At 48.2% G+C, this 24,493-nt stretch overlaps 1 protein-coding gene across 2 annotated transcripts in view; it reads right to left on the bottom strand.

Annotated features, from left to right (window-relative positions):
* Positions 1–24,493, bottom strand: part of CLCN2 (chloride voltage-gated channel 2) — a 436,625-nt gene that overhangs the window by 258,428 nt on the left and 153,704 nt on the right. For both annotated transcript variants that reach the window (XM_069212988.1, XM_069212987.1), the window contains exon 2: positions 21,514–21,670. In XM_069212988.1, coding sequence (XP_069069089.1) covers positions 21,514–21,670 — 157 coding nt within the window. The remainder of the gene's footprint in view (positions 1–21,513; positions 21,671–24,493) is intronic.

The raw sequence follows: 24,493 nt of genomic DNA on the forward strand, positions 1-24,493 counted from the left end.
GAGAAGGAATTCCACAGGATAAGGGGAAGATATTATTCGATAAGAGGAAAGTATTACTCAGGATAAGGATAAGGGAAAGATATTACTCAATAAGGGGATGTTATTCCTCAGGATATGGGGAGGTTATCCCTCAGGATAAAGGGGAAGATATTACTCGGGATTAGATGAAGTTATTACTCTGGATAAGGGGAAGATACTACTCAGGATAAGGGGGCAATATTATTTAGGATAAGAGGAAGGTATCACTCAGGATAAGGGCAAGTTATTACTCAGAACAAGGGGAAGGTATCGACAAGGGGAAATTATTACTGAGGATAATTACTCAGGATAATAGGAAGGTATTAATCAGGATAAGGGGGAGCCATTACTACGGATAAGGGGGAGTTTTTACTCAGGATAATGGAAAGGTATTACTCATGATAAGTATACGGGAAAGATATTACTCAGGATAAGCGTAAGGTATTACTCTGGATAAAGGGAAGATATTACACAGGATAAGAGGAAGGTATCACTCTGGATAAAGGGAGGGTATTACACAGGATAAGGGGAGGTATAATCCAGGATAAGGATAAGATGGAGATCTTATTCAGGTTAAGGGGAAGGAGGTACTCAAAATAAGGGGACATTATTAGTCAGCATAAGTGGAAGGTATTACTCTTGATATGGATAAGGGGAAGATATTACTCAGGATAAGGGGAGGGTATTGATCAACATAAGGGGGCGTTTTTACTCAGAATAAGGTGAATGTATTGGCAAGGGGAAGGTATTACTCAGAATAAGGGGAAATTATTACTCAGAATAAGGGGAAGGTATTACTCAGGATGAGGGGAAGCTGTTACTCAGGATGAGGGGAAGCTATTACTCAGGATAAGAGGACATTTTTACTAAGGGTAAGGGGAATTTATTATGTCGGTAATGCGGCTCTCAGTTTCGGGCGACAAAAGAAAGCCAGAGATCACAGGGCAGCCAGAGCTGAGGAAAAGGGGCAGTCGGCACTTGGGGGCAAGAAGCAGTGAGTGCTTGGGTATCAGAAGCAGTGAGAGATCAGGGACAGGAGGCACTGAGAGGTCAGTGATATGGGACTGTGGATGCAGAAGGACAAGCGCAGACAGCAAAGCTGAGGGACAAGGGACAGCACGCACTCTGAGCACTGACTGCCCTCATCTCAAAAGGTCCTCGAGGAAAATCAGTGAGTGCTTCGGGCAAGCGGTAGTGAGAGCTCAATGACACAGGCAAACAGTGCTCTGTGCCAAAGGGGTAATCAGTGTTCTGGGGCAAGGGGCAGTCGGTGCCCAGGGACAAAATGCAGGCAGTGATCCTGGGCAGCTAATGCAGAGGGTCAAGGGGCAGACTGTGTTCACAGACAGGGGGCAGCCACCACTCTGAGTGGGGCAACCGCGGCTCAGCGTCAAGGGGCAACCGCAACTCAGCGTCAAGGGGCAACCGCAGCTCAGCGTCAAGGGGCAACCGCAGCTCAGCGGCCAGCCCTCAGCATCAAGGGGCAGCCTGCGCTCAGCATTAAATGGCAGACACTGCTCAGGGTCGAAGTGGAAGCCACCGCTCAGGGTCAAGGGGCAGCCACCGCTCAGGGTCAAGGGGCAGCCATCGCGTATGGTCAAGGGGCACCATCGCCCAGGGTCAAGGGGCAGCCACCGCCCAGGGTCAAGGGGCAGCCACCGCCCAGGGTCAAGGGGCAGCCACCGCCCAGGGTCAAGGGGCAGCCACCTCCCAGAGTCAAGGGGCAGCCACCGCCCAGGGTCAAGGGGCAGCCACCGCCCAGGGTCAAGGGGCAGCCACTGCCCAGGGTCAAGGGGCAGCCACTGCCCAGGGTCAAGGGGCAGCCATTGCCCAGGGTCAAGGGGCAACCACAAGTCAGCGTCAAGGGGCGGCCACCCCTCAGCGTCAAGGGGCAGCCACCGCTCAGCGTCAAGAAGCAACCACCGCTCAGCGTCAAGGGGCAACCACCGATCAGCGTCAAGGGGCAACCACCGATCAGCGTCAAGGGGCAACCACCGATCAGTGTCAAGGGGCAACCACCGATCAGCGTCAAGGGGCAACCACCGATCAGTGTCAAGGGGCAGCCACCGCTCAGGGTTAAGGGGCAGCAACCGCGGCTCAGCGTCAAGGGGCAGCAACCGCGGCTCAGCGTCAAGGGGCAGCAACCGCGGCTCAGCGTCAAGGGGCAGCAACCGCGGCTCAGCGTCAAGGGGCAGCAACCGCGGCTCAGCGTCAAGGGGCAGCAACCGGGGCTCAGCGTCAAGGGGCAACCGCGGCTCAGCGGCCAGCCCTCAGCATCAAGGGGCAGCCAGTGCTCAGTATCAAGGGGCAGCCTGCGCTCAGCATCAAATGGCAGCCACTGCTCAGGGTCAAGTGGAAGCCACCGCTCAGGGTCAAGGGGCAGCCACCGCTCAGGGTCAAGGGGCAGCCACCGCTCAGGGTCAAGGGGCAGCCACCGCTCAGGGTCAAGGGGCAGCCACCGCTCAGGGTCAAGGGGCAGCCACCGCTCAGGGTCAAAGGGTAGGACATCATTCAGAAACAAGGGAAATCCATTCAAGATTAGAAGCACCAAGTGCTTAGAGACAAAGGCTAATGAACTTCCCATTCACGTTGGTATTCAGGATCCGGAGTCAAATGGGGGTCAGGGTTCAGGAACAAGGCGATGTCAGCACAGAGAGTTCTTAGGATGGGTAACAGTAAACACTCAGGGGCAAGGGTCACTCACAGTGTTCAGTGGCAACAGGACGACCTCATTCGGAGTACTCGGGCGAGGAACAGTCAGAGTTAGGAATCAGGGACCTTGGCACTAATGAGCAGGGAAGTGCCAGGGGTGGTGATCAGTATGGACAAGGGGGCCTTCTAATGTTGACAACAACAAAAAACCTCCGCCGCATGGAAAAATAATCCATTGGCTCTACAGCATGACCTACATTGGCTGCTTCTTCACTTTTCCTCCTCATTTGTAAAGGTTGAATACATCTCTCTGGTCTGTTGTCCACTTCTTTATCCACCTTCAACTCAAGTATCTTCTCCACAGGCCTTCAAGTCTATCTCCTTTATCTCGACAGCACCAACCCTACTATAAACTCCATCACCTCCTCCAACACACTGCTGTGCTCTATGACACTGCTCCACATCTCCTCTCTGAAAGAGATGGCTCCGCTCCCAGGTGTCCCCGTATCTCCAGCTGCACCCGCTACATCCATCTCCGACTCTCCATTCATCTACTGAACCTTCTAGGCTCTACGTGTGAGAGACACCCCTCTGCAGCATCACATACTTCATCATAAGTCTGTACTCCTGATGATTCAAACTCAACCTTGCTATCCTGAGTGAGGGACCTCAGGTGCCATCCATTGTAAAAATGTACATTAGCGAAATATGATCAGTGCATATTGTGAAAGCCACACAAATAATGTCTAAAGTGCTGCATGACCGACACTGCACTCAACAGTTCAGGTGCAGTAACTGCATACTTCATCCTGTGCCTGTTAGAACCATTAAGGTCAAGGCTAAACCTCACAATACTTTACCAGACTCTTGACAAAAAAAGACTATGTACAAATCACACCTACCTGTAAACACCAACCCCATAAATTCCTCTTAAAATCAAAGGGTCTGAGTATGGCTACACACAATTAAATCCTTTAAACAAGTAAAGCAAATATCCTATGTCTGACCACGTCATTTCAGCAGCCGTCTCCAGCATCCCTCTTATAAACTGCATCTTTTGTGCCTGATTGTCAATCAATTTGCCACGGTATTCAGAGCACTAAAGGCATCGGCTGGAGCGTGTTTGTCCGAAAAGGAGCTTTCTCTATTGCATTCACCGATGAATATCTTGGTCTCACTCAGTCTTTTGATTCTCTATGGCACAAGCACTCCACACATTTTTGCAGAAGCACATTTTCTCTTCCTTTAACATTACGTCTTTCTCAGTCAAATTCTTCAATACCTGTCTCAACAACCTAGTACTTACTTCCACCAGCTTTGCATATATTAATATGTCAGTCTTGTAAACAATTGACACACCTCCTTCCCTTTAAGTACATGAAACAGTCCACTTAAAAACACTTAAGGCTGGTCTGTAACAGTACACTGTAAGGCCACACAGCTCACATAGCAAGGCTGTACAGCTCACATAGGACCTAGTCTGCCTCAGCATCACAAGACTGCACAACTCACATAGCAAGGCTGCACAGCTCACATAACTACGCTGCACAGCTCACATAACTACACTGCACAGCTCACATAGGACGTGGTCTGACTTAGTATCACAAGGCTGCACAGCTCACATATCAAGGCTGTACACTGCATATAAGGTCTGGTTATTGCAACACTTGTAGCTCACATATAGTCTGCTCGCTACAGTATTACAAGGCTGTGCAGATCATGTAAGGCCCAGTCTGTCTCAGTATTAATAAGAACATTGTATAGTTCATGTAAGGTCAGGATAATTCTCAGAATTACAAGGGTGTACAGCTCCCATAGGGCCTGGTCTATCTCAGCATCACAAAGAACGCTGTACAGCTCACGACAACACACTATGCGTGTCACGCCCATGCAAGGCTGTACAGCTCACATGAGGCCTGGTTTATCTCTGTGTTACAATGCTGTACAGTGCATATACCGTCTGATCTGCCATAGTATGGCAAGGCTGTACAGCACAATATTACAAGGCTGCACAGCTCACATAAGGCCCGGTCTACCTCAATATTACAAGCAACGCAGTATAGTTCATCTAAGGCCCAGTCTGTCTCGGTATTGAAAACAATGCTGTACACCGCAGGTAAGCCCTGCATCTGTCTTGGTATTACAAGGGGGAATAGATCACACAGGACCTGCTCTGTCTCAGTATTACAAGGGTGTTCAGATCACACAGGACCTGCTTGATCTTAGAATTACAAGGGTACATAGATCACACGGGACCTGCTCTGTCTCAGTATTACAAGGTGTAGGGAGGTGGGTTCTGGTTGCAGTACCCCCCCCCCACACACACACACACACTTTTCGCCTGGTTTTTGGATGAAACATTGAAGTGCACTGGGTTCCTGCTAACCAGGTCCCCAATGCCAGTATTCTTTACCCAAAACTGCACAGTTGTTTTGCACAATTGGAAAACCCCTTAACTACCACTGTAAGTCCCTGTGAATGGTATCCCTGGTACCTAGGGGCTGGGGTACTAAGGAAGGCCTCTGAGGGCTTCAGCTCCAATTGTGCCACCCTCAGGGACCCCTCACCAAACCCACACAGTAATGCCATCGCAGACGGCATGTGTTGTTGCAGGCTAAATTGAAAACACGACCTGTCACACACCCCTGTGTGCCAGGTCCCCTACCACTGCATATGCCAGTTGTAAGTCGCCCATAAGGCAGGGTGCATCCAGGCATATGTGATGGCATATATGCATTAGCACATATGCCCCCTGTAGGAAGTTGGCTCTGTATGTGCTATTTCAAAGTAAGGAATAGCATGCACAGAGTCCAAGGGTTCCCCTTAGAGGTAAAATAGTGGTAAAAATAGATAATACTAATGCTCTATTTTGTGGTAGTGTGGTCGAGCAGTAGGCTTATCCAAGGAGTAGTGTTAAGCATTTGTTGTACATACACATAGACAATAAATGAGGTACACACACTCAGAGACAAATCCAGCCAATAGGTTTTGTATAGAAAAATATCTTTTCTTAGTTTATTTTAAGAACCACAGGTTCAAATTTAACATGTAATATCTTGTTTGAAAGGTATTGCAGGTAAGTACATTAGGAACTTTGAATCATTTCAATTGCATGTATACTTTTCAAGTTATTCACAAATAGCTATTTCAAAAGTGGACACAGTGCAATTTTCACAGTTCCTGGGGGAGGTAAGTTTTTGTTAGTTTTACCAGGTAAGTAAGACACTTACAGGGTTCAGTTCTTGGTCCAAGGTAGCCCACCGTTGGGGGTTCAGAGCAACCCCAAAGTCACCACACCAGCAGCTCAGGGCCGGTCAGGTGCAGAGTTCAAAGTGGTGCCCAAAACGCATAGGCTAGAATGGAGAGAAGGGGGTGCCCCGGTTCCGGTCTGCTTGCAGGTAAGTACCCGCGTCTTCGGAGGGCAGACCAGGGGGTTTTGTAGGGCACCGGGGGGGACACAAGCCCACACAGAAATTTCACCCTCAGCAGCGCGGGGGCGGCCGGGTGCAGTGTAGAAACAAGCGTCGGGTTCGCAATGTTAGTCTATGAGAGATCAACGGATCTCTTCAGCGCTGCAGGCAGGCAAGGGGGGGCTTCCTCGGGGAAACCTCCACTTGGGCAAGGGAGAGGGACTCCTGGGGGTCACTTCTGCAGTGAAAGTCCGGTCCTTCAGGTCCTGGGGGCTGCGGGTGCAGGGTCTTTTCCAGGCGTCGGGACTTAGGTTTCAGAGAGTCGCGCTCAGGGGAAGCCTCGGGATTCCCTCTGCAGGCGGCGCTGTGGGGGCTCAGGGGGGACAGGTTTTGGTACTCACAGTCGGGGAGTAGTCCGGGGGTCCTCCCTGAGGTGTTGGTTCTCCACCAGCCGAGTCGGGGTCGCCGGGTGCAGTGTTGCAAGTCTCACGCTTCTTGCGGGGAGTTGCAGGGTTCTTTAAAGCTGCTTCTTGAAACAAAGTTGCAGTCTTTTTGGAGCAGGTCCGCTGTCCTCGGGAGTTTCTTGTCGTCGTCGAAGCAGGGCAGTCCTCAGAGGATTCAGAGGTCGCTGGTCCCTTTGGAAGGCGTCGCTGGAGCAGAGTTCTTTGGAAGGCAGGAGACAGGCCGGTGAGTTTCTGGAGCCAAGGCAGTTGTTGTCTTCTGGTCTTCCTCTGCAGGGGTTTTCAGCTGGGCAGTCCTTCTTCTTGTTGTTGCAGGAATCTAATTTTCTAGGGTTCGGGGTAGCCCTTAAATACTAAATTTAAGGGCGTGTTTAGGTCTGGGGGGTTAGTAGCCAATGGCTACTAGCCCTGAGGGTGGGTACACCCTCTTTGTGCCTCCTCCCAAGGGGAGGGGGTCACAATCCTAACCCTATTGGGGGAATCCTCCATCTGCAAGATGGAGGATTTCTAAAAAGTTAGAGTCACTTCAGCTCAGGACACCTTAGGGACTGTCCTGACTGGCCAGTGACTCCTCCTTGTTGCTTTCTTTGTTCCCTCCAGCCTTGCCGCCAAAAGTGGGGGCCGTGGCCGGAGGGGGCGGGCAACTCCACTAAGCTGGAGTGCCCTGCTGGGCTGTGACAAAGGGGTGAGCCTTTGAGGCTCACCGCCAGGTGTTACAGCTCCTGCCTGGGGGAGGTGTTAGCATCTCCACCCAGTGCAGGCTTTGTTACTGGCCTCAGAGTGACAAAGGCACTCTCCCCATGGGGCCAGCAACATGTCTCTAGTGTGGCAGGCTGCTGGAACTAGTCAGCCTACACTGAACAATTGGGTAAAATACAGGGGGCATCTCTAAGATGCTCTCTGTGTGCATTTTTTAATAAATCCAACACTGGCATCAGTGTGGGTTTATTATTCTGAGAAGTTTGATACTAAACTTCCCAGTATTCAGTGTAGCCATTATGGAGCTGTGGAGTTCGTTTTTGACAGACTCCCAGCCCATATACTCTTATGGCTACCCTGCACTTACAATGTCTAAGGTTTTGCTTAGACACTGTAGGGGCATAGTGCTCATGCACATATGCCCTCACCTGTGGTATAGTGCACCCTGCCTTAGGGCTGTAAGGCCTGCTAGAGGGGTGTCTTACCTATACTGCATAGGCAGTGAGAGGCTGGCATGGCACCCTGAGGGGAGTGCCATGTCGACTTACTCATTTTGTTCTCACTAGCACACACAGGCTTGTAAGCAGTGTGTCTGTGCTGAGTGAGGGGTCTCTAGGGTGGCATAATACATGCTGCAGCCCTTAGAGACCTTCCCTGGCATCAGGGCCCTTGGTACCAGAGGTACCAGTTACAAGGGACTTATCTGGATGCCAGGGTGTGCCAATTGTGGAAACAATGGTACATTTTAGGTGAAAGAACACTGGTGCTGGGGCCTGGTTAGCAGGGTCCCAGCACACTTCTCAGTCAAGTCAGCATCAGTATCAGGCAAAAAGTGGGGGGTAACTGCAACAGGGAGCCATTTCTTTACACAAGCCCCCCCCCAGCCCACAGGCCAGGAGACTCAGCCAAAGCTGGGAGAGTCTTCCTAGTCTGTCAGGCGAGGAAGAGTAGAGGAAATAGGCTGGTTGGTTGCAGGGCCTACTCTGCCTTACATCCTCCTGTTCAGGTCATTCCCTCTGGGGAACTGACCCACTTCCACAGTTATAGGACCTAGTCTGAACTGCCTCTTGTCTGTGCTTTTTATGTCTTCACCCATTCTCTCTATTTTGGGGTTAGAGGTATCCACCTCTGCTAATCTTATCTTAGCCAGGGTCACCCCTAGCTTACCCAAAGAGGTTACCCAGAGCTGGAGTAACCCCACCATGACCAACAGGGTCAGGGGGCCTAACTTGTTATTTGGCATGGGGTCAGACCACCATGCCAAGGTTAGTGCAGCCATAAAGGCTAACACCCAGCAGAGGCCACTGACAGCTGTCAGTGCCCAGAACCACACCTTTAGCTCTTCACCTACAAGGGAAGGGGCTAAGTTACAGGCTTCTTTGGGTTCAGGGTGCCTGTCTGCTGTATTAGAGTGGGGGGTTACCACATCTTGTAGTAAACACCCTTCTTCCACTCTTTCTTCTGTTAGCTGAGGAGCCACCCACTCAGGCTTAACAGTGGTCTGACTAGCCAGGACTTCTTGTGGGTCAGGTTGGACTTTATCAGAGCCACTTTTGGAGTTCTCCCCTACTGGAGCAGAATCTCCTTGGCTTGCTGGAACCTTGGCTAAAGGTTGTCCACCTTTCCTACTCTGTTTCCTTTTCTTTTTCTTCTGGGGCCTACTTGCATTTACTGCAGAGGCAGGCACTCCAGAATCCTTGGGAGAGGACTGGCCCTGGACCAGTTCTTCTCTTAGGCTCTGACTAACCTCTGGGTAGTCATTTCCAAGGAGACAATCAAGGGGGAGGTCTGTACTGACTACCACCCTTCTCCAGCTAAAAGTTCCACCCACTTCTATGGGCACAAGAGCCACAGGCCTATTAGTGACCCTGTCTGGGCTAACTCTTACTCTGGCCATCTCACCTGGGATGTACTGGCTTGAGAGCACCAGCCTGTCATGCACAATAGTGTGACTGGCACAAGTGTCTCTCAGGGCAGTGGCTGGGATTCCATTCACCTGTAGGTGGTGGAAGTGTCTACTTCCCTCTGGAATCTCCAACTCACCTGTTGGGCCCTTTTTCCAGTTGAAGGCTATGAAGACCTCCTCATCTGAGGAGTCATCCCCAATGGCTACACTGGTCACCCCTGGGATTTTGCTAGGGGGTTTGTTTTTGGGACAAGAAGTGTCCTTGGTGTGGTGCCCTGTCTGTTTACAGTTATGGCACCATGCCTTAGTGGCATCCCAGCTCTTACCCTGGTACCCACCTTTGTTTTGGGTTGTGTCTCTGGGCCCACCCACCTGGTCTGGTTTTTGGGGGCCTACAGGGGACTCTTTTTCTTTGTTTCTAGTGTCACCCACTTTCTCCTGAGGAGGCTTTGTAACCCCTTTCTTTTGGTCACCCCCAGTGGAAGTTTTGGTTACCCTAGTCTTGACCCAGTGGTCTGCCTTCTTTCCCAATTCTTGGGGAGAAATTGGACCTAGGTCTACCAGATACTGATGCAACTTTTCATTGAAGCAGTTACTTAAAATGTGTTCTTTCATAAACAAATTATAAAGCCCAACATAGTCATGCACTTCATTTCCAGTTACCCAACCATCCAGTGTTTTCACTGAGTAGTCAACATAGTCAACCCAGGTCTGGCTCGAGGATTTTTGAGCCCCCCTGAATCTAATCCTATACTCCTCAGTGGAGAATCCAAAGCCCTCAATCAGGGTACCCTTCATGAGGTCATAGGATTCTACATCTTTTCCAGAGAGTGTGAGGAGTCTATCCCTACACTTTCCAGTGAACATTTCCCAAAGGAGAGCACCCCAGTGAGATCTGTTTACTTTTCTGGTTGCACAAGCCCTCTCAAAAGCTGTGAACCATTTGGTGATGTCATCACCATCTTCATATTTTGTTACAATCCCTTTGGGGATTTTTAGGATGTCAGTAGTCTCTCTGACCCTATTTATGTTGCTGCCACCATTGATGGGTCCTAGGCCCATCTCTTTTCTTTCCCTCTCTATGGCTAGGATCTGTCTTTCCAAAGCCAATCTTTTGGCCATCCTGGCTAACTGGATGTCCTCTTCACTGGAGTTATCCTCAGTGATTTCAGAGTTGTTGGTCCCTCCTGTGAGGGAACCAGCATCTCTGACTATTATTTGTGGAGTCAGGGCTTGAGAAGCCCTGCTCTCCCTAAGTAGGACTGGAGGGGGGGAATTTCCCTCCAAGTCACTATCTTCCTCCTCTGAGTTGCCATCCTCAGAGGGGTTGGCCTTTGCAAACTCTGCCAACAGCTCCTGGAGCTGTAGTTTGGAAGGTCTGGGGCCCATTGTTATTTTCTTTATTTTACAGAGTGACCTTAGCTCCCTCATCTTAAGATGGAGGTAAGGTGTGGTGTCGAGTTCCACCACAGTCACATCTGTGCTAGACATTTTGCTTCTAAAAGTTGGAATACTTTTTAAGAATCTAAAACTGGTTCTAGAATCTAATTCAAACTTTTACCAAACTTTTAAACTCTAAAAGAAATGCTAAACAGGATCTAACACAAGGCCCTAGCAGGTCTTTTAAGAATTTAGAAAACTTTTCAAATTGCAAAAATCAATTTCTAATGACAATTTTGGAATTTGTCGTGTGATCAGGTATTGGCTGAGTAGTCCAGCAAATGCAAAGTCTTGTACCCCACCGCTGATCCACCAATGTAGGAAGTTGGCTCTGTATGTGCTATTTCAAAGTAAGGAATAGCATGCACAGAGTCCAAGGGTTCCCCTTAGAGGTAAAATAGTGGTAAAAATAGATAATACTAATGCTCTATTTTGTGGTAGTGTGGTCGAGCAGTAGGCTTATCCAAGGAGTAGTGTTAAGCATTTGTTGTACATACACATAGACAATAAATGAGGTACACACACTCAGAGACAAATCCAGCCAATAGGTTTTGTATAGAAAAATATCTTTTCTTAGTTTATTTTAAGAACCACAGGTTCAAATTTAACATGTAATATCTTGTTTGAAAGGTATTGCAGGTAAGTACATTAGGAACTTTGAATCATTTCAATTGCATGTATACTTTTCAAGTTATTCACAAATAGCTATTTCAAAAGTAGACACAGTGCAATTTTCACAGTTCCTGGGGGAGGTAAGTTTTTGTTAGTTTTACCAGGTAAGTAAGACACTTACAGGGTTCAGTTCTTGGTCCAAGGTAGCCCACCGTTGGGGGTTCAGAGCAACCCCAAAGTCACCACACCAGCAGCTCAGGGCCGGTCAGGTGCAGAGTTCAAAGTGGTGCCCAAAACGCATAGGCTAGAATGGAGAGAAGGGGGTGCCCCGGTTCCGGTCTGCTTGCAGGTAAGTACCCGCGTCTTCGGAGGGCAGACCAGGGGGGTTTTGTAGGGCACCGGGGGGGACACAAGCCCACACAGAAATTTCACCCTCAGCAGCGCGGGGGCGGCCGGGTGCAGTGTAGAAACAAGCGTCGGGTTCGCAATGTTAGTCTATGAGAGATCAACGGATCTCTTCAGCGCTGCAGGCAGGCAAGGGGGGGCTTCCTCGGGGAAACCTCCACTTGGGCAAGGGAGAGGGACTCCTGGGGGTCACTTCTGCAGTGAAAGTCCGGTCCTTCAGGTCCTGGGGGCTGCGGGTGCAGGGTCTTTTCCAGGCGTCGGGACTTAGGTTTCAGAGAGTCGCGGTCAGGGGAAGCCTCGGGATTCCCTCTGCAGGCGGCGCTGTGGGGGCTCAGGGGGGACAGGTTTTGGTACTCACAGTCGGGGAGTAGTCCGGGGGTCCTCCCTGAGGTGTTGGTTCTCCACCAGCCGAGTCGGGGTCGCCGGGTGCAGTGTTGCAAGTCTCACGCTTCTTGCGGGGAGTTGCAGGGTTCTTTAAAGCTGCTTCTTGAAACAAAGTTGCAGTCTTTTTGGAGCAGGTCCGCTGTCCTCGGGAGTTTCTTGTCGTCGTCGAAGCAGGGCAGTCCTCAGAGGATTCAGAGGTCGCTGGTCCCTTTGGAAGGCGTCGCTGGAGCAGAGTTCTTTGGAAGGCAGGAGACAGGCCGGTGAGTTTCTGGAGCCAAGGCAGTTGTTGTCTTCTGGTCTTCCTCTGCAGGGGTTTTCAGCTGGGCAGTCCTTCTTCTTGTTGTTGCAGGAATCTAATTTTCTAGGGTTCGGGGTAGCCCTTAAATACTAAATTTAAGGGCGTGTTTAGGTCTGGGGGGTTAGTAGCCAATGGCTACTAGCCCTGAGGGTGGGTACACCCTCTTTGTGCCTCCTCCCAAGGGGAGGGGGTCACAATCCTAACCCTATTGGGGGAATCCTCCATCTGCAAGATGGAGGATTTCTAAAAAGTTAGAGTCACTTCAGCTCAGGACACCTTAGGGACTGTCCTGACTGGCCAGTGACTCCTCCTTGTTGCTTTCTTTGTTCCCTCCAGCCTTGCCGCCAAAAGTGGGGGCCGTGGCCGGAGGGGGCGGGCAACTCCACTAAGCTGGAGTGCCCTGCTGGGCTGTGACAAAGGGGTGAGCCTTTGAGGCTCACCGCCAGGTGTTACAGCTCCTGCCTGGGGGAGGTGTTAGCATCTCCACCCAGTGCAGGCTTTGTTACTGGCCTCAGAGTGACAAAGGCACTCTCCCCATGGGGCCAGCAACATGTCTCTAGTGTGGCAGGCTGCTGGAACTAGTCAGCCTACACTGAACAATTGGGTAAAATACAGGGGGCACCTCTAAGATGATCTCTGTGTGCATTTTTTAATAAATCCAACACTGGCATCAGTGTGGGTTTATTATTCTGAGAAGTTTGATACTAAACTTCCCAGTATTCAGTGTAGCCATTATGGAGCTGTGGAGTTCGTTTTTGACAGACTCCCAGCCCATATACTCTTATGGCTACCCTGCACTTACAATGTCTAAGGTTTTGCTTAGACACTGTAGGGGCATAGTGCTCATGCACATATGCCCTCACCTGTGGTATAGTGCACCCTGCCTTAGGGCTGTAAGGCCTGCTAGAGGGGTGTCTTACCTATACTGCATAGGCAGTGAGAGGCTGGCATGGCACCCTGAGGGGAGTGCCATGTCGACTTACTCATTTTGTTCTCACTAGCACACACAGGCTTGTAAGCAGGGTGTCTATGCTGAGTGAGGGGTCTCTAGGGTGGCATAATACATGCTGCAGCCCTTAGAGACCTTCCCTGGCATCAGGGCCCTTGGTACCAGAGGTACCAGTTACAAGGGACTTATCTGGATGCCAGGGTGTGCCAATTGTGGAAACAATGGTACATTTTAGGTGAAAGAACACTGGTGCTGGGGCCTGGTTAGCAGGGTCCCAGCACACTTCTCAGTCAAGTCAGCATCAGTATCAGGCAAAAAGTGGGGGGTAACTGCAACAGGGAGCCATTTCTTTACACCCCCGCTATGTCTCTGTCGATTCTGAGACATGGTAAGTACACAGGGAAGCCATTTTAAATGCATGTGCTAGACAGTTCCCCAGCTACATGATGGCTTCTCTGAACCCTGGGATGTTTGGTATCAAACATCTCAGAATAATAAACGAACACGGATGGCACACAGTGTAGGATTTATTGATAAATGCACACTGAGGGCACCTTGGAGGAAAACCTACCAACTCCTAGAGTGGACACTGACTGGTCAAAACCAGTACAGCCACATTAGACAAAGTTCTGCCCCCCTGAGGTCACGGGTCATGCTCTTGAGGGTGCAGAACAAAGGCCTGCTTTGGGCGGAGGTGCTCACACCTCTTCCAGACAGGGTGGACATTCCAGGAAAGGGAGCTTCAAAGGCCTTGCCGCCTTTGTAATGAAACTAAAGCCTCTCCAAATGGTACAGAAGGCCAACCCTTAACTCCCCTAGTGACCCCACTTTTTCACAACAGGATTGGCAGGAAAATTAGGTAGATTAAGAGGTTTGCCCACTTCATGCAAGCCCCACCCCCACAGTGGACAAGCTAAAGTGGAAACTATGTTTTAAATTCCTCCATTTTGTTTGGGAGGAATTTTGGCCACTAGGGTTAGGGCTATGACCACTTTCCAACGGAAGTGGTCATAAAAAGGGTGTAGTCACTTTAAAGATGAATAGCCCATTGGCTACCACCTGGCACTCCCTGTAATGCCCCTAAATTCAGGATTTAGGTGGCACCCCTGAACCCTAGAACTCAGATTCCTGACGACCTAAGAAGAGCTGTACACTACAAAGTCACATCAGCAGAGAAGACTGCAGACACTGACGTGGTCCAAGCCCTGCCAGCCTGTCTGCAGCCCTCGACAATGCTGTGCCAAAAGATGATCAGTCCTGCACTCCAGCAACCACCAAAGGTTTGAGAGGACTGCCTGCCTTCGACAAAGATCAAGACCTCCAGAGAACAGTAGACCTGTTCAAGAAGAGACCAACTTTAAAAGAAAAAGAACTCTGCCCTGAGGAACTGGGAAACTGCCTCTGGACCCACCTCTGCACCCGAGGCCCACGACTTGAGTCCAAGTGGCCCACCGACCCTGGAAGATTCCCTAGCCATCTGGAGCCCAAGTCCACCATCGGCTAACTCCTGCCGGACTCTGCCTGGAAGCCTGCAGCTGTACCCGATGCCAAAAGACTCCCCTACACCCGAAGCCCCTGGGCTTTGGGGAGCTGGACGGACGGTGTCCCTAAGTCCCCTAGCATCAGAACTTACCTGGGTGGGCTTCTTCGTTCAGCCTCCTGGCCTGAGCCTGCAGCCTTTCTCTAAAACTGATCTCCCCCATTGATTAACATAGGGTGCCAGAGGCTGTGTTGGCACTCTGCACCTGGCCGCCCCCGTGCCGCTGATGGTGTAGGTTTGATGCTGCCTTGTGGCCCCCACCTTGTGTTTACCTCCTCCCCAGGAGATCAGCCCCTGACACCACTTTACTCACCTGTGAGCAGCGCATCTTTGTTCATACCCAGTCTCCATTGGTTAACATTGGGCACCCAACCCCAAATTCAACCACTGCACACAGCCGCCCCTGTGCCACTGTGGTTGCACTCTAGATACGGATTTGAACCTTGCCTGGTTTCGACCTGAAACCCCAAAGACTGGATTTGTAAGTTGTGCACTTACCTACAAAACTGCAATGTTGTTTTCCTCCCATGTGTTAACATTGCTAAACTGAAAATTTTAAAACTGCAAAGTATTTATGATTAAAAGTCTACTTAACTGATTACGAAGTTCTTGGGTTTGAAACATATATAAAAAAGACATGTTATTTTTCTAAATTGGTCTCAGATTTCTTCTTTGAGTGTGTGTCTCATTTACTGCCTCTGGGAGTACAACAAATTCCTAGCACTACCCTCTGATAATCCTAACTGCTGACCCGCACTACCTCAAAGAGAGCATTAGTCCTATCTATGCCTCTGCAAAACCAATTGGGGACCCACTGGACTCTGCACAGTGTACTTCATTTTATTGCACAATGTAGAGAGCCAGCTACCTACACAAGGGTGTACAGATCACACAGGCCCTGCTCTGTCTCAGTATTACAAGGGTGTACAGATCACACAGGACCTGCTCTGTCTCAATATTACAAGGGCGTACAGATCACACAGGACCTGCTCTCAATATTACAAGGCTGTACAGATCACGCAGGACGTGCTTTTTCTCAGTATTACAAGGACTCATGGATCACCCAAGACCTGCTCTGTCTCGGTATTACGAGGGTGTACAGATCACACAGGACCTGCTCTGTCTCAATATTACATGGGTGCATATATCATGCAGGACATGCTCTGTCTCGGTATTACAAGGGTGCATAGATCATGCAGGACCTGCTCTGTCTCGGTATTACAAGGGTGCATAGATCTCGCAGGACCTGCTCTGTCTCTGTATTACAAAGACTGTTATACACCTCGCGTAAGGCCTGGCTTGTCACAGAGTTACGAATCTGCACAGCTACCATAAGGCCTGGCCTGTCACAGTTTTGCAAGGCCTTGCAGCTCACAGAGGAGCTAACTTTTCTCAGTATTGCAGTGAGGACCAATTATGGAGAAACAGAGTAGCTCAATGCTACAAAAAGTTTTCGACAAGGTGGTATCCTAACAGCATAGTTGTTCAATCGCTACACTGAGGATATTATGCAAAAATCCAGACTCAATGACGTTCAGACTGGAATCAAAATTGGAGGAAGAAAAAATCAGCAACCGGCAGCAAGTATGCTGATAACTCAACCCTGATTGCAGAAAAAGCATAAGATCTCAAAGCAATGATTGTCAAGATCAAGGAAACTCTGGCTGCAACTGGACTAAAGCCGAACCTGAAAAAAAATGAAATCACGTTGACAGGAGTTGTGGAAGTCTCAGAACTGACAATGAAGAACTAAAGTTTGTGGAAGACTTCATTTTCTTACAATCACTACTAAGCTGAGACGGTGATTGCAGCCCTGAAGTCAGAAGACAGCTACTACTGGGAAGAAGAGCAATGGCGACCCTGGACAAATTATTACTGGGTTGTAAATTTCATACATGAAGCCAGCGGCGGTTGCAGCAAATCTTAAGGAGAAGGGCGGGCGGGGATGGGGTCGGGGGAGGGAAATAAAAAAAATAATGTATATAAAAAAAGCACAGGCTCCCTAGCAATTCTGGTACTGCTTTCATGCTACACCTAGCATGAAAGCAGCTTTAGGATGGGTTGAAATGGTTTGGACTGAAGCTCAGACACAACCCTGGGGTCTGTGCAGTTTCTCCAGCCTGGATGTTCAACACAGACGGGTTGGAGAAACCTAAGTGCGCATGTGTCTTTGGCCGGCCTGAGAAGGCTGGCCAAACACACAGGCACACTTAGGTGCACTCTCCCCTCCTTCCCCTCTCCTCCCTCCGTTGCCCCGCCCTGCCCTACACTGCTGATGGCTGAGCCAGGAGATGAAAAGTAAAAAGATAATTAAACAGGGGAAGGCCACTCCATCGCCACTGCAAAGGGGCCGCCCCTGAAGCCAGTCCCTCTGCAACCTACAAGACGACTTCTTCCCTCTCCCATCCCCTCTAGTCCCGCTATCCTAGGGTGACCAGACTTCCCAGATTTCCCCAGACAGTACCTGTTTTTTAGAGGATTGTCCCGGCGCCCTGACGCTTCTCCTAATTTTAAATAAATGTCCCGGTTTTGGGGACAAAGGTCAGATCATCTAGGGAAGCATAAAGAGGCCTACAAAGTATGAAATAATTAAAGTATTTTATCTGTTACTCTCAGGCAACACAGTCCCCTGTCTGCTCCCAGCAGAGAGATGGAGTGGGGAGCAGAGAGAGGTGGGTGGGGGCAGGATGGGGGTGAAGGGTTAAGCCATAGCAAATTTTATATATGTAGTCTTGTACACGTGTGTGCGCGCGCGCGCTCATTCACAAAGCTACGCAAAAAAAACGGGACAGGCCAGATATAAAGGTGAGTAATTTCTTTAGTCCTTCTTTTATGTCTGACCTGTCCCGGTTTTTGCTTCTCAAACCCTACGCTATCCGCCACACTTTTTTCTTCCATCATGGCCCTCTCTTCCAGCCCGTGTCCCCATCCTACTCTGTGCTTTGAGGCGACGTGAGGCACAGAGAAGCCTAAACAAGTTTAAAAAAACAAAGGAACATAACATGCAGGTTGATCTGACTCAGTACTACTGGGCTGTACAGCTCCCACACCGCTCACGCGCTGTCTCTTCTCACCCCTATGACAGGCTTCTGCACCAGTGCTTTAAATGGGCCGGTACTGTCCGGTACTGAGTACCGGCACTTTTTTATTTTGAGAGGGAGAGTACCGGCACATCTCAAGAAAAACGTAATACTTTTAATTGGAGAGTACCGGCACTTCCCAGAAACAAGCAGGTACTCTGGTACAGAGTACCTGCACTTTAATTTTTCCATTTCAAGCACTGTTCTGCACACAACTCTAACTTTTTTGGCCGGCTACCCAAAGGACACGAGACACAGTTTACATACATGGACACAGCCGCGGGTAACATCGCTTTTGTAGACCGCTTAGCTTGGCTTCAACCGCGGAGCACGACTTCCCCTAGTGGTAATTTATAGTATTAAACGGGTACCAACAAGAATTCCTCTATTTTAGTTCGCTATTATCAGGGGCGTGCGACAAGCAGAACAGACGCAGAACCTCGGATCTGATCAACTAACAGTCGGGTGACCAAATTTAAAAAACAAAAACTGGGACATTTCAGTTCAAAAAAGGAAGGACTACAAATTTTCATCAGCAAAGGGGCACTGAATGACAGTGCACATTAACCTAGAAAACGGACGAGGTACTTCGCACAAAATATAAAGTGCATTTGTTAACCCACTATCACACCTGTTAATTAAACTGCTGAGAACAGCTGCTAACCAGTCCTGCTTTGGGACATATAAAACGTGCCTCCCTGACCTTCTCTGAAAATTGGGACATGAGACAAATTTGCTGAAATCTGCCCGGACAGCTGATGAAAAACCGGGACTGTCCTGGCGAATCCAGGATGCTTGGTCCCCTACTTAAGAGGAAAGCCTGAACGTGGGGAGGGGATAAGAACGCAGCTCCCAATCAAGCCTCGAGGTAATATTCTTGTAGAAAATATTATGAAATATTAGAAAAATGTGAACTAACTATGGTACCACATCTTGTTTAAGGTGCCCACCTCCACCAGGGATCTTGGTGCCAAGGTTTCGCTGCAGACACTCGATATGTGAAATAGTCAGAGACTACTTTCAGCAATGAGTGTTTGTCATCAGGTTAATCGCGTTAATTTTTTTATAGCAAATAGTTAAACGTCCCAAGCCTTTCCAAACCAGGCCGGCGCTCGGAGAAGGTAACCAAGTATCTGAGAAATTGTTCACCTACTTTCGTTTGAGAAGGTTTAAGGTTTAGGAAGGTTTAGGACAGGTTGTTTTAATTATGTATTTGTGGTTGAAGTGCATATTTGCCGTCAGGTACACTTTATGGCCTTCATAATTTAGAGGATGTGTTCCACATACTGCCATCCCCGGTGGTGTGATTCTCATCAAAGTTGTGTTGATTCGGTGCCAAATCAGTTTCTGTATTTGAGGTGTACTTGGAGCAAATTTTCTTACGGGTCTCCAGGATGGAGTTTCTTAAGTGTTTACGGGTTATTCTATAAAGACTTTTCTGTCTTTTCTGCTGAAGCTCCGATCTTCCAGCGTTAAATTATACCCTTCACAAACAGCAGAACTGAGCATCCTCGGACATGGTGGAACACAAAGGCTGAAAAAACACAATCTAAGGCGAAGTCTGTGTCAAGTTGCATTGTGCGTCGCCTTTCACTAAGTACTTCTTAGATCAGGGGGGCTCCTTCTCAATGGCGAAGGAGAGAATCTTATATTATTGTTTTATTTTTCGGCTGCTGGCTCAGCCATCTGGGGCAGGGTGGGGAGGGGCTGGTCCATGGAAGGGGGAGGAGGGGTAGTGGAGTCAGTGCACTAAGTGCACATGTCAGTTTGGCGGGCCGTCTCACGCCGGCCAAATTGACATGCGCACTTAGGTTTCTACAACCTGGCTGTGTTGCACAGCCGGGTTGCACAAACTGCACAGACCCCAGGGCACTGTCTGAGCTGCAGACCAGGCCACTCAGACCAATCCTGGCAATGCTCGCATGCTAGGCATAGCATGAGAGCAGCATCAGGATTGCAAGGTGAGCCTGTGCTGGTGTCCTAGGGACTGCTGGGACACCAAGAGAGAAGAGGACTAACGCGGCAGACGGCATGGGAAAAGATAGTTTTAAAACAAAAATATATATGTTTTTCATTTCTCCCGTTTCTTCCCCTTAACCCAGCCCACCCTACCGTCCCTTGAGATTTTCAGCGGCCACCAATGCTTAAGATCTCACATGACTTCTGATTAAGTTACCTATGACTGCAGTACACTTATTAAATAAAGGCTGTAATGGTTCATTGAAGATTCTGGATGCCTGATTACTCAGGATGGAGTCATAGCCCACGAGAACTCCAGTTGGCACCAACCAAGATCCAATAGTAAAACAGATACTCATCAGAACAGCTAGAATGATCCCAGGCCAGCGAATGTTCCCAGAATATTGTCTTTCTGCCCATGCTTGGCATGTACATCCTCAAACTGTTTTCAGTGACAAACCCATTGTCCTTCAGTCTAGGGGCTCATGTGGGACCAGAGAGATCCTCGAACAATACCCACGGTCTCTACAACCTGCCGCCCTCCTCCAGAAACTGCAAACCTTCTCTTTCCAAACAACCTCTCTGAACAGATTGCATTCCTAGCCACATCTCCTCTTTGCCAGTGGTCACTTCTGTACTTGCACAGTTTCTTTTCCACCTTTCTACTTGTTGTTTAACCTCTTCCATCTGTGTTGATCTCTTCTTTCAGCATTATTTTACTCCTTTGATGGAAAGGTGTCCTTCTTCCTCCACCCGCAATCCACAACCAGGCCAACCCGCCAAAACCAGATTGTCATTGCAACCCAAGTGGTTTACACTCGCCCCGTTTCTCTCTCCCTTTCTCTCTCCTCCTCTTCATCCATTCTTCTGCTAGGCCACAGTTCAGCCCTTGCATCAATTTTGCCTCCACGGCCATCACTTCTCTTCCTCTGCTGTCTACCTTGCCCTCCCTGTGTATGTTCTCTGCCCTCCACCCTATTCTAGGCTAGTCTCTTTCCACTCTGGTTGAGTGCATTGTGGAATCAATTGGAAGGGTTGGGATGCTGACAGAGCAGGGGCACAGGGAGACGACTAGCATCTTCTCACAGAGAAGGACATCCCCAATGTCCACCCCAACTCCCACTCCACTCCTTTGCGGCTGTGGTTTTCAAACGCACTGACTGGTGGCTATCTTTGTATTAGTCAAGAAGAACTACTCAGGCACAGCAGTTCCATTTTGCATGAACACTGAGGAACACGTGAATGTTCTCGCAACACGGCTATTTGCACTTTCATACATGCATAGGTAGCAAATCACGAGGCCCACCTGAGGAATGAATGTATGCATTCATTACCAAAACACCAACAAGGTGGCAATGTACCTATAATACACGCGGAACAAAATATACAGCACATAAGTACTAGGTTTGTTGAACATATGCAAGATCCACCCACACAGGCTTTTCAACACAGCTATGACTCCCTTCATCTAGTACTCAACATACTGGACTAGGTTAACGGTCTATTGTCAAACTCCCCCACCCTCAACATTTCTTCGCCCCACTTGACATGGCCCTATGATAGGCCTACAACTTCCTCAATGAGTCCGCATCACAACAGCTTCTGTCTCGACTTTAGGGTTACCATCCCATTCCCAATGTCCTATGTCCCAGTGTTCTAGACTTTTCTGCATTGTTCCAGGCTGTCAGTTGTGCACCTACTTCGACACTTCGCACACCGGGTCTTATCGTACTCCAGGAACTCAGTCGTCAGCGGGTACTCTCGTGGGATCTTTCTCCACTGTTCCTTCTCCTGGCGGATGCGAGCTGCCTCCTCTTTGGCAAACACTCCTAGGTCCTGAGTGTAGCGACCATACATCTGGAAAAGAAGCATCACATGGAAGAGGTGTCAGGAGATCGGGGAGCACCAAGGCCTTGATGAGGCCAATATAGAAAGCATGACCTACTGATGGACAGAGACTCCTATGGAATAACAGACAACCAAACAGGGAGATCAGAGAGAAAAGGAGCCAGAAAAAACCCTTAGAACAAAACACCTAACCTACTGACAGGTAACAGACTCTCTGACAGGGAAAGTCAGATAGACGGACAGACTGTTGGTCAGGGAAACAGGCTAACAGACCCTCAAGCGGGGAGAGCAGACACACTCATTATATTTTCTACACCATTGATAATTATTTTTTGCTGTTTTAATTCATTGCTATTTTTATAGTGTTTTCCTTTTTTTTTTTCTTTTTTCTCTTTTTAAGATATGTTTTAGATTGGTATAACTTTGTAGTGAATTGCTTTATCATTTTGACTCAATATATTTATGTTTATTGCTTCTTTGTCATTAGTTTCAGATATAATATAATTAACAATGTCTACCTATGAAAAGTATTTAATTGTTTTACTGTACACTGGAATTTCTTTATTGTGAATTTATGATTTTAATGGACAATTTGTAATTATTTTGTTTTCTCATAAAAGTTTAATAAAGAATTGAAATAAAAAAAATACAAAAAATTGTTAGCAACGTAGACCAGAGAGATCCTGAGACATGGAAACCAAACAGACAGACAGAAAGGATTCTGGAGAGACTGAATGTCCCTTGACAGGGAGAGAGCAACAGAGTAACCAGGTTAGGCGACCCAGAACCCGGGTATTAACTGAAACAGCCAGACTGAGTACAAAATGAGGAGTGGCTGACAGCAAGCGATTTAGATCCAGACAGCTGAGCGGCTACAATGTTTCAGGTGGACACCTACCTCATAATGCACAACTGAAAATAAATACATGACTCTGCAACATTTAAGGGAATTTTGGAGAGGGAGAGGGAGAGAGAGGGAGAGGGAGAGAGAGAGCGAGAGAGCGAGGGAGTGAGAGAGGGAGAGAGAGGGAGAGAGAGAGAGATAGAGAGGGAGAGGGAGAGGGAGAGGGAGAGGGATAGGGGGAGAGAGAGAGACTACACATTTCTAAAAAAGAATAAAAGAGACCCAGACAGACCACAAACAGATACATGGGGTTGGCATCTTGTACGTAGTAAGGTTGTGTTGTACGGTATCCACATCCTGGTACCCCGCTGGCCTACTGAGAAAGGGGGGCACATCCGGAAGAGAGTTAAGGTCTTGGTGGCGGGGCTACTGGTTGGTGTTGGGGTGTTTCTGATGCACTCATGGTTAGGGCTGAGACTAAGTCACAGTTGAACAAGTCCAAATAAGTAAATGTTGTGTGTTGCGGTTGGCCAGCCAATCTTGTAGGTAGGACAGAACAGACTGGCTAGAATTTGAATTATTTAATCAACAAGCATAAGCACACTCAAATCTGGGGACTCTAAGGAATAGGAAAGGAAAGTTATTTCCTGTTTAGATGTGTTATGTCTGCACAAAACATACTGAAGTGTGAGTCATTATACATTGCTTATAAATTTCCTACTTTTATTATTAGGCAAAAGTTCGGGGCTTAATGTGTCAACGCTTAGGGGATGCCAGAAAAACTGTGGAATATGACATTATGAGTCGTTAATGACTGCACATAATCTCTTTGGTTTTTGAGTAAATACCTTTTTGGGAAATTTAGGAGGTGTGTCAAGGGATCAAACACAAAGGTATTATTTAAAAGAGAAGGGCAAAATGCTTGGGATTCACTGCTTGTTATTTATTCTGGTTTAATTTAGTAAATATTGCATGAGGAAATGTTCATGCCCTGTTATAAGCTCACCGAGACATTAAATAAGTGTATTAAAGAATACATTTTTGGCACATCTTGTATCTTAAAAACCCTAGAAAAAATCATTTATTGAATGGAGTAGATTAGCTGCTGTGATTTAAAATGTGTATCAAAGCCCATGTGGGCTGTGACGTCCACAGTATCCTGGGTAATGACACCTACTACTGGCTGAGTGCTCGGCCATAGACTTTAAGCAGATATTTTCTGATACACAGCTGTTAACTCCCAGTGATTAGTCTGTATTGTCCTTGCAGAGTATTATTGACATAACCACCAATAACATACCACAAAATTATTATTAATAGCAAACACTGACAAAGGAACTAGGCTTGACATTCACACTCAAACACCGACAAAATAAATTGTAAAAAAAATGATGGCTACATTGAGAACCAATGAAAACAAGCATTTGCAATGCAATGAGTCTTGCATTTGCTCGAGTTAGAGCTATTAGTGCTATAAATCACTAACTGCACTTTTCTTGCCACATAAATTGAAAATGAAAAGTAAAGCAGTTGACCTAAGCGAGCCGATTCAAAGCACCATGGCTGCCACGAGCATGAGAGTGAAGGAGAGACACTAAAGGAAAAATACGTTCGCTTGCAGTGAAATGTATTGGCAATCATGCAATTATCCATGTAACATGGTCGATGGCCAAGGCGGTAACAAAACTGCCCCGAAGATGAACAAACGTAAAGCATTTACCAATGATAACAAGGGATTTTTCGAAGGCAAGTCCACAAACAAGTGAAAGTGATTGGCGTGCGGTGGTTAAAAGCCCACAGTGCATACAACAGGTCGAAGTGATTGCACGCTCAACCTGAAAAGCATTGCTTGGTATATACAATGCTTGGTTAAGCTAAAGAAAAAAATCTGTCTTGAAAAGGAGTCCTTTTCAAACATAAAATAGTCCCTCTTGCAGTCTCGGGGAGGCGGGAGGATACATCGAAACAGCTATTAGAAAGAAGGTGAT

Source organism: Pleurodeles waltl, chromosome 11 (assembly GCF_031143425.1).
Source record: "Pleurodeles waltl isolate 20211129_DDA chromosome 11, aPleWal1.hap1.20221129, whole genome shotgun sequence".
NCBI lineage: Eukaryota > Metazoa > Chordata > Amphibia > Caudata > Salamandridae > Pleurodeles > Pleurodeles waltl.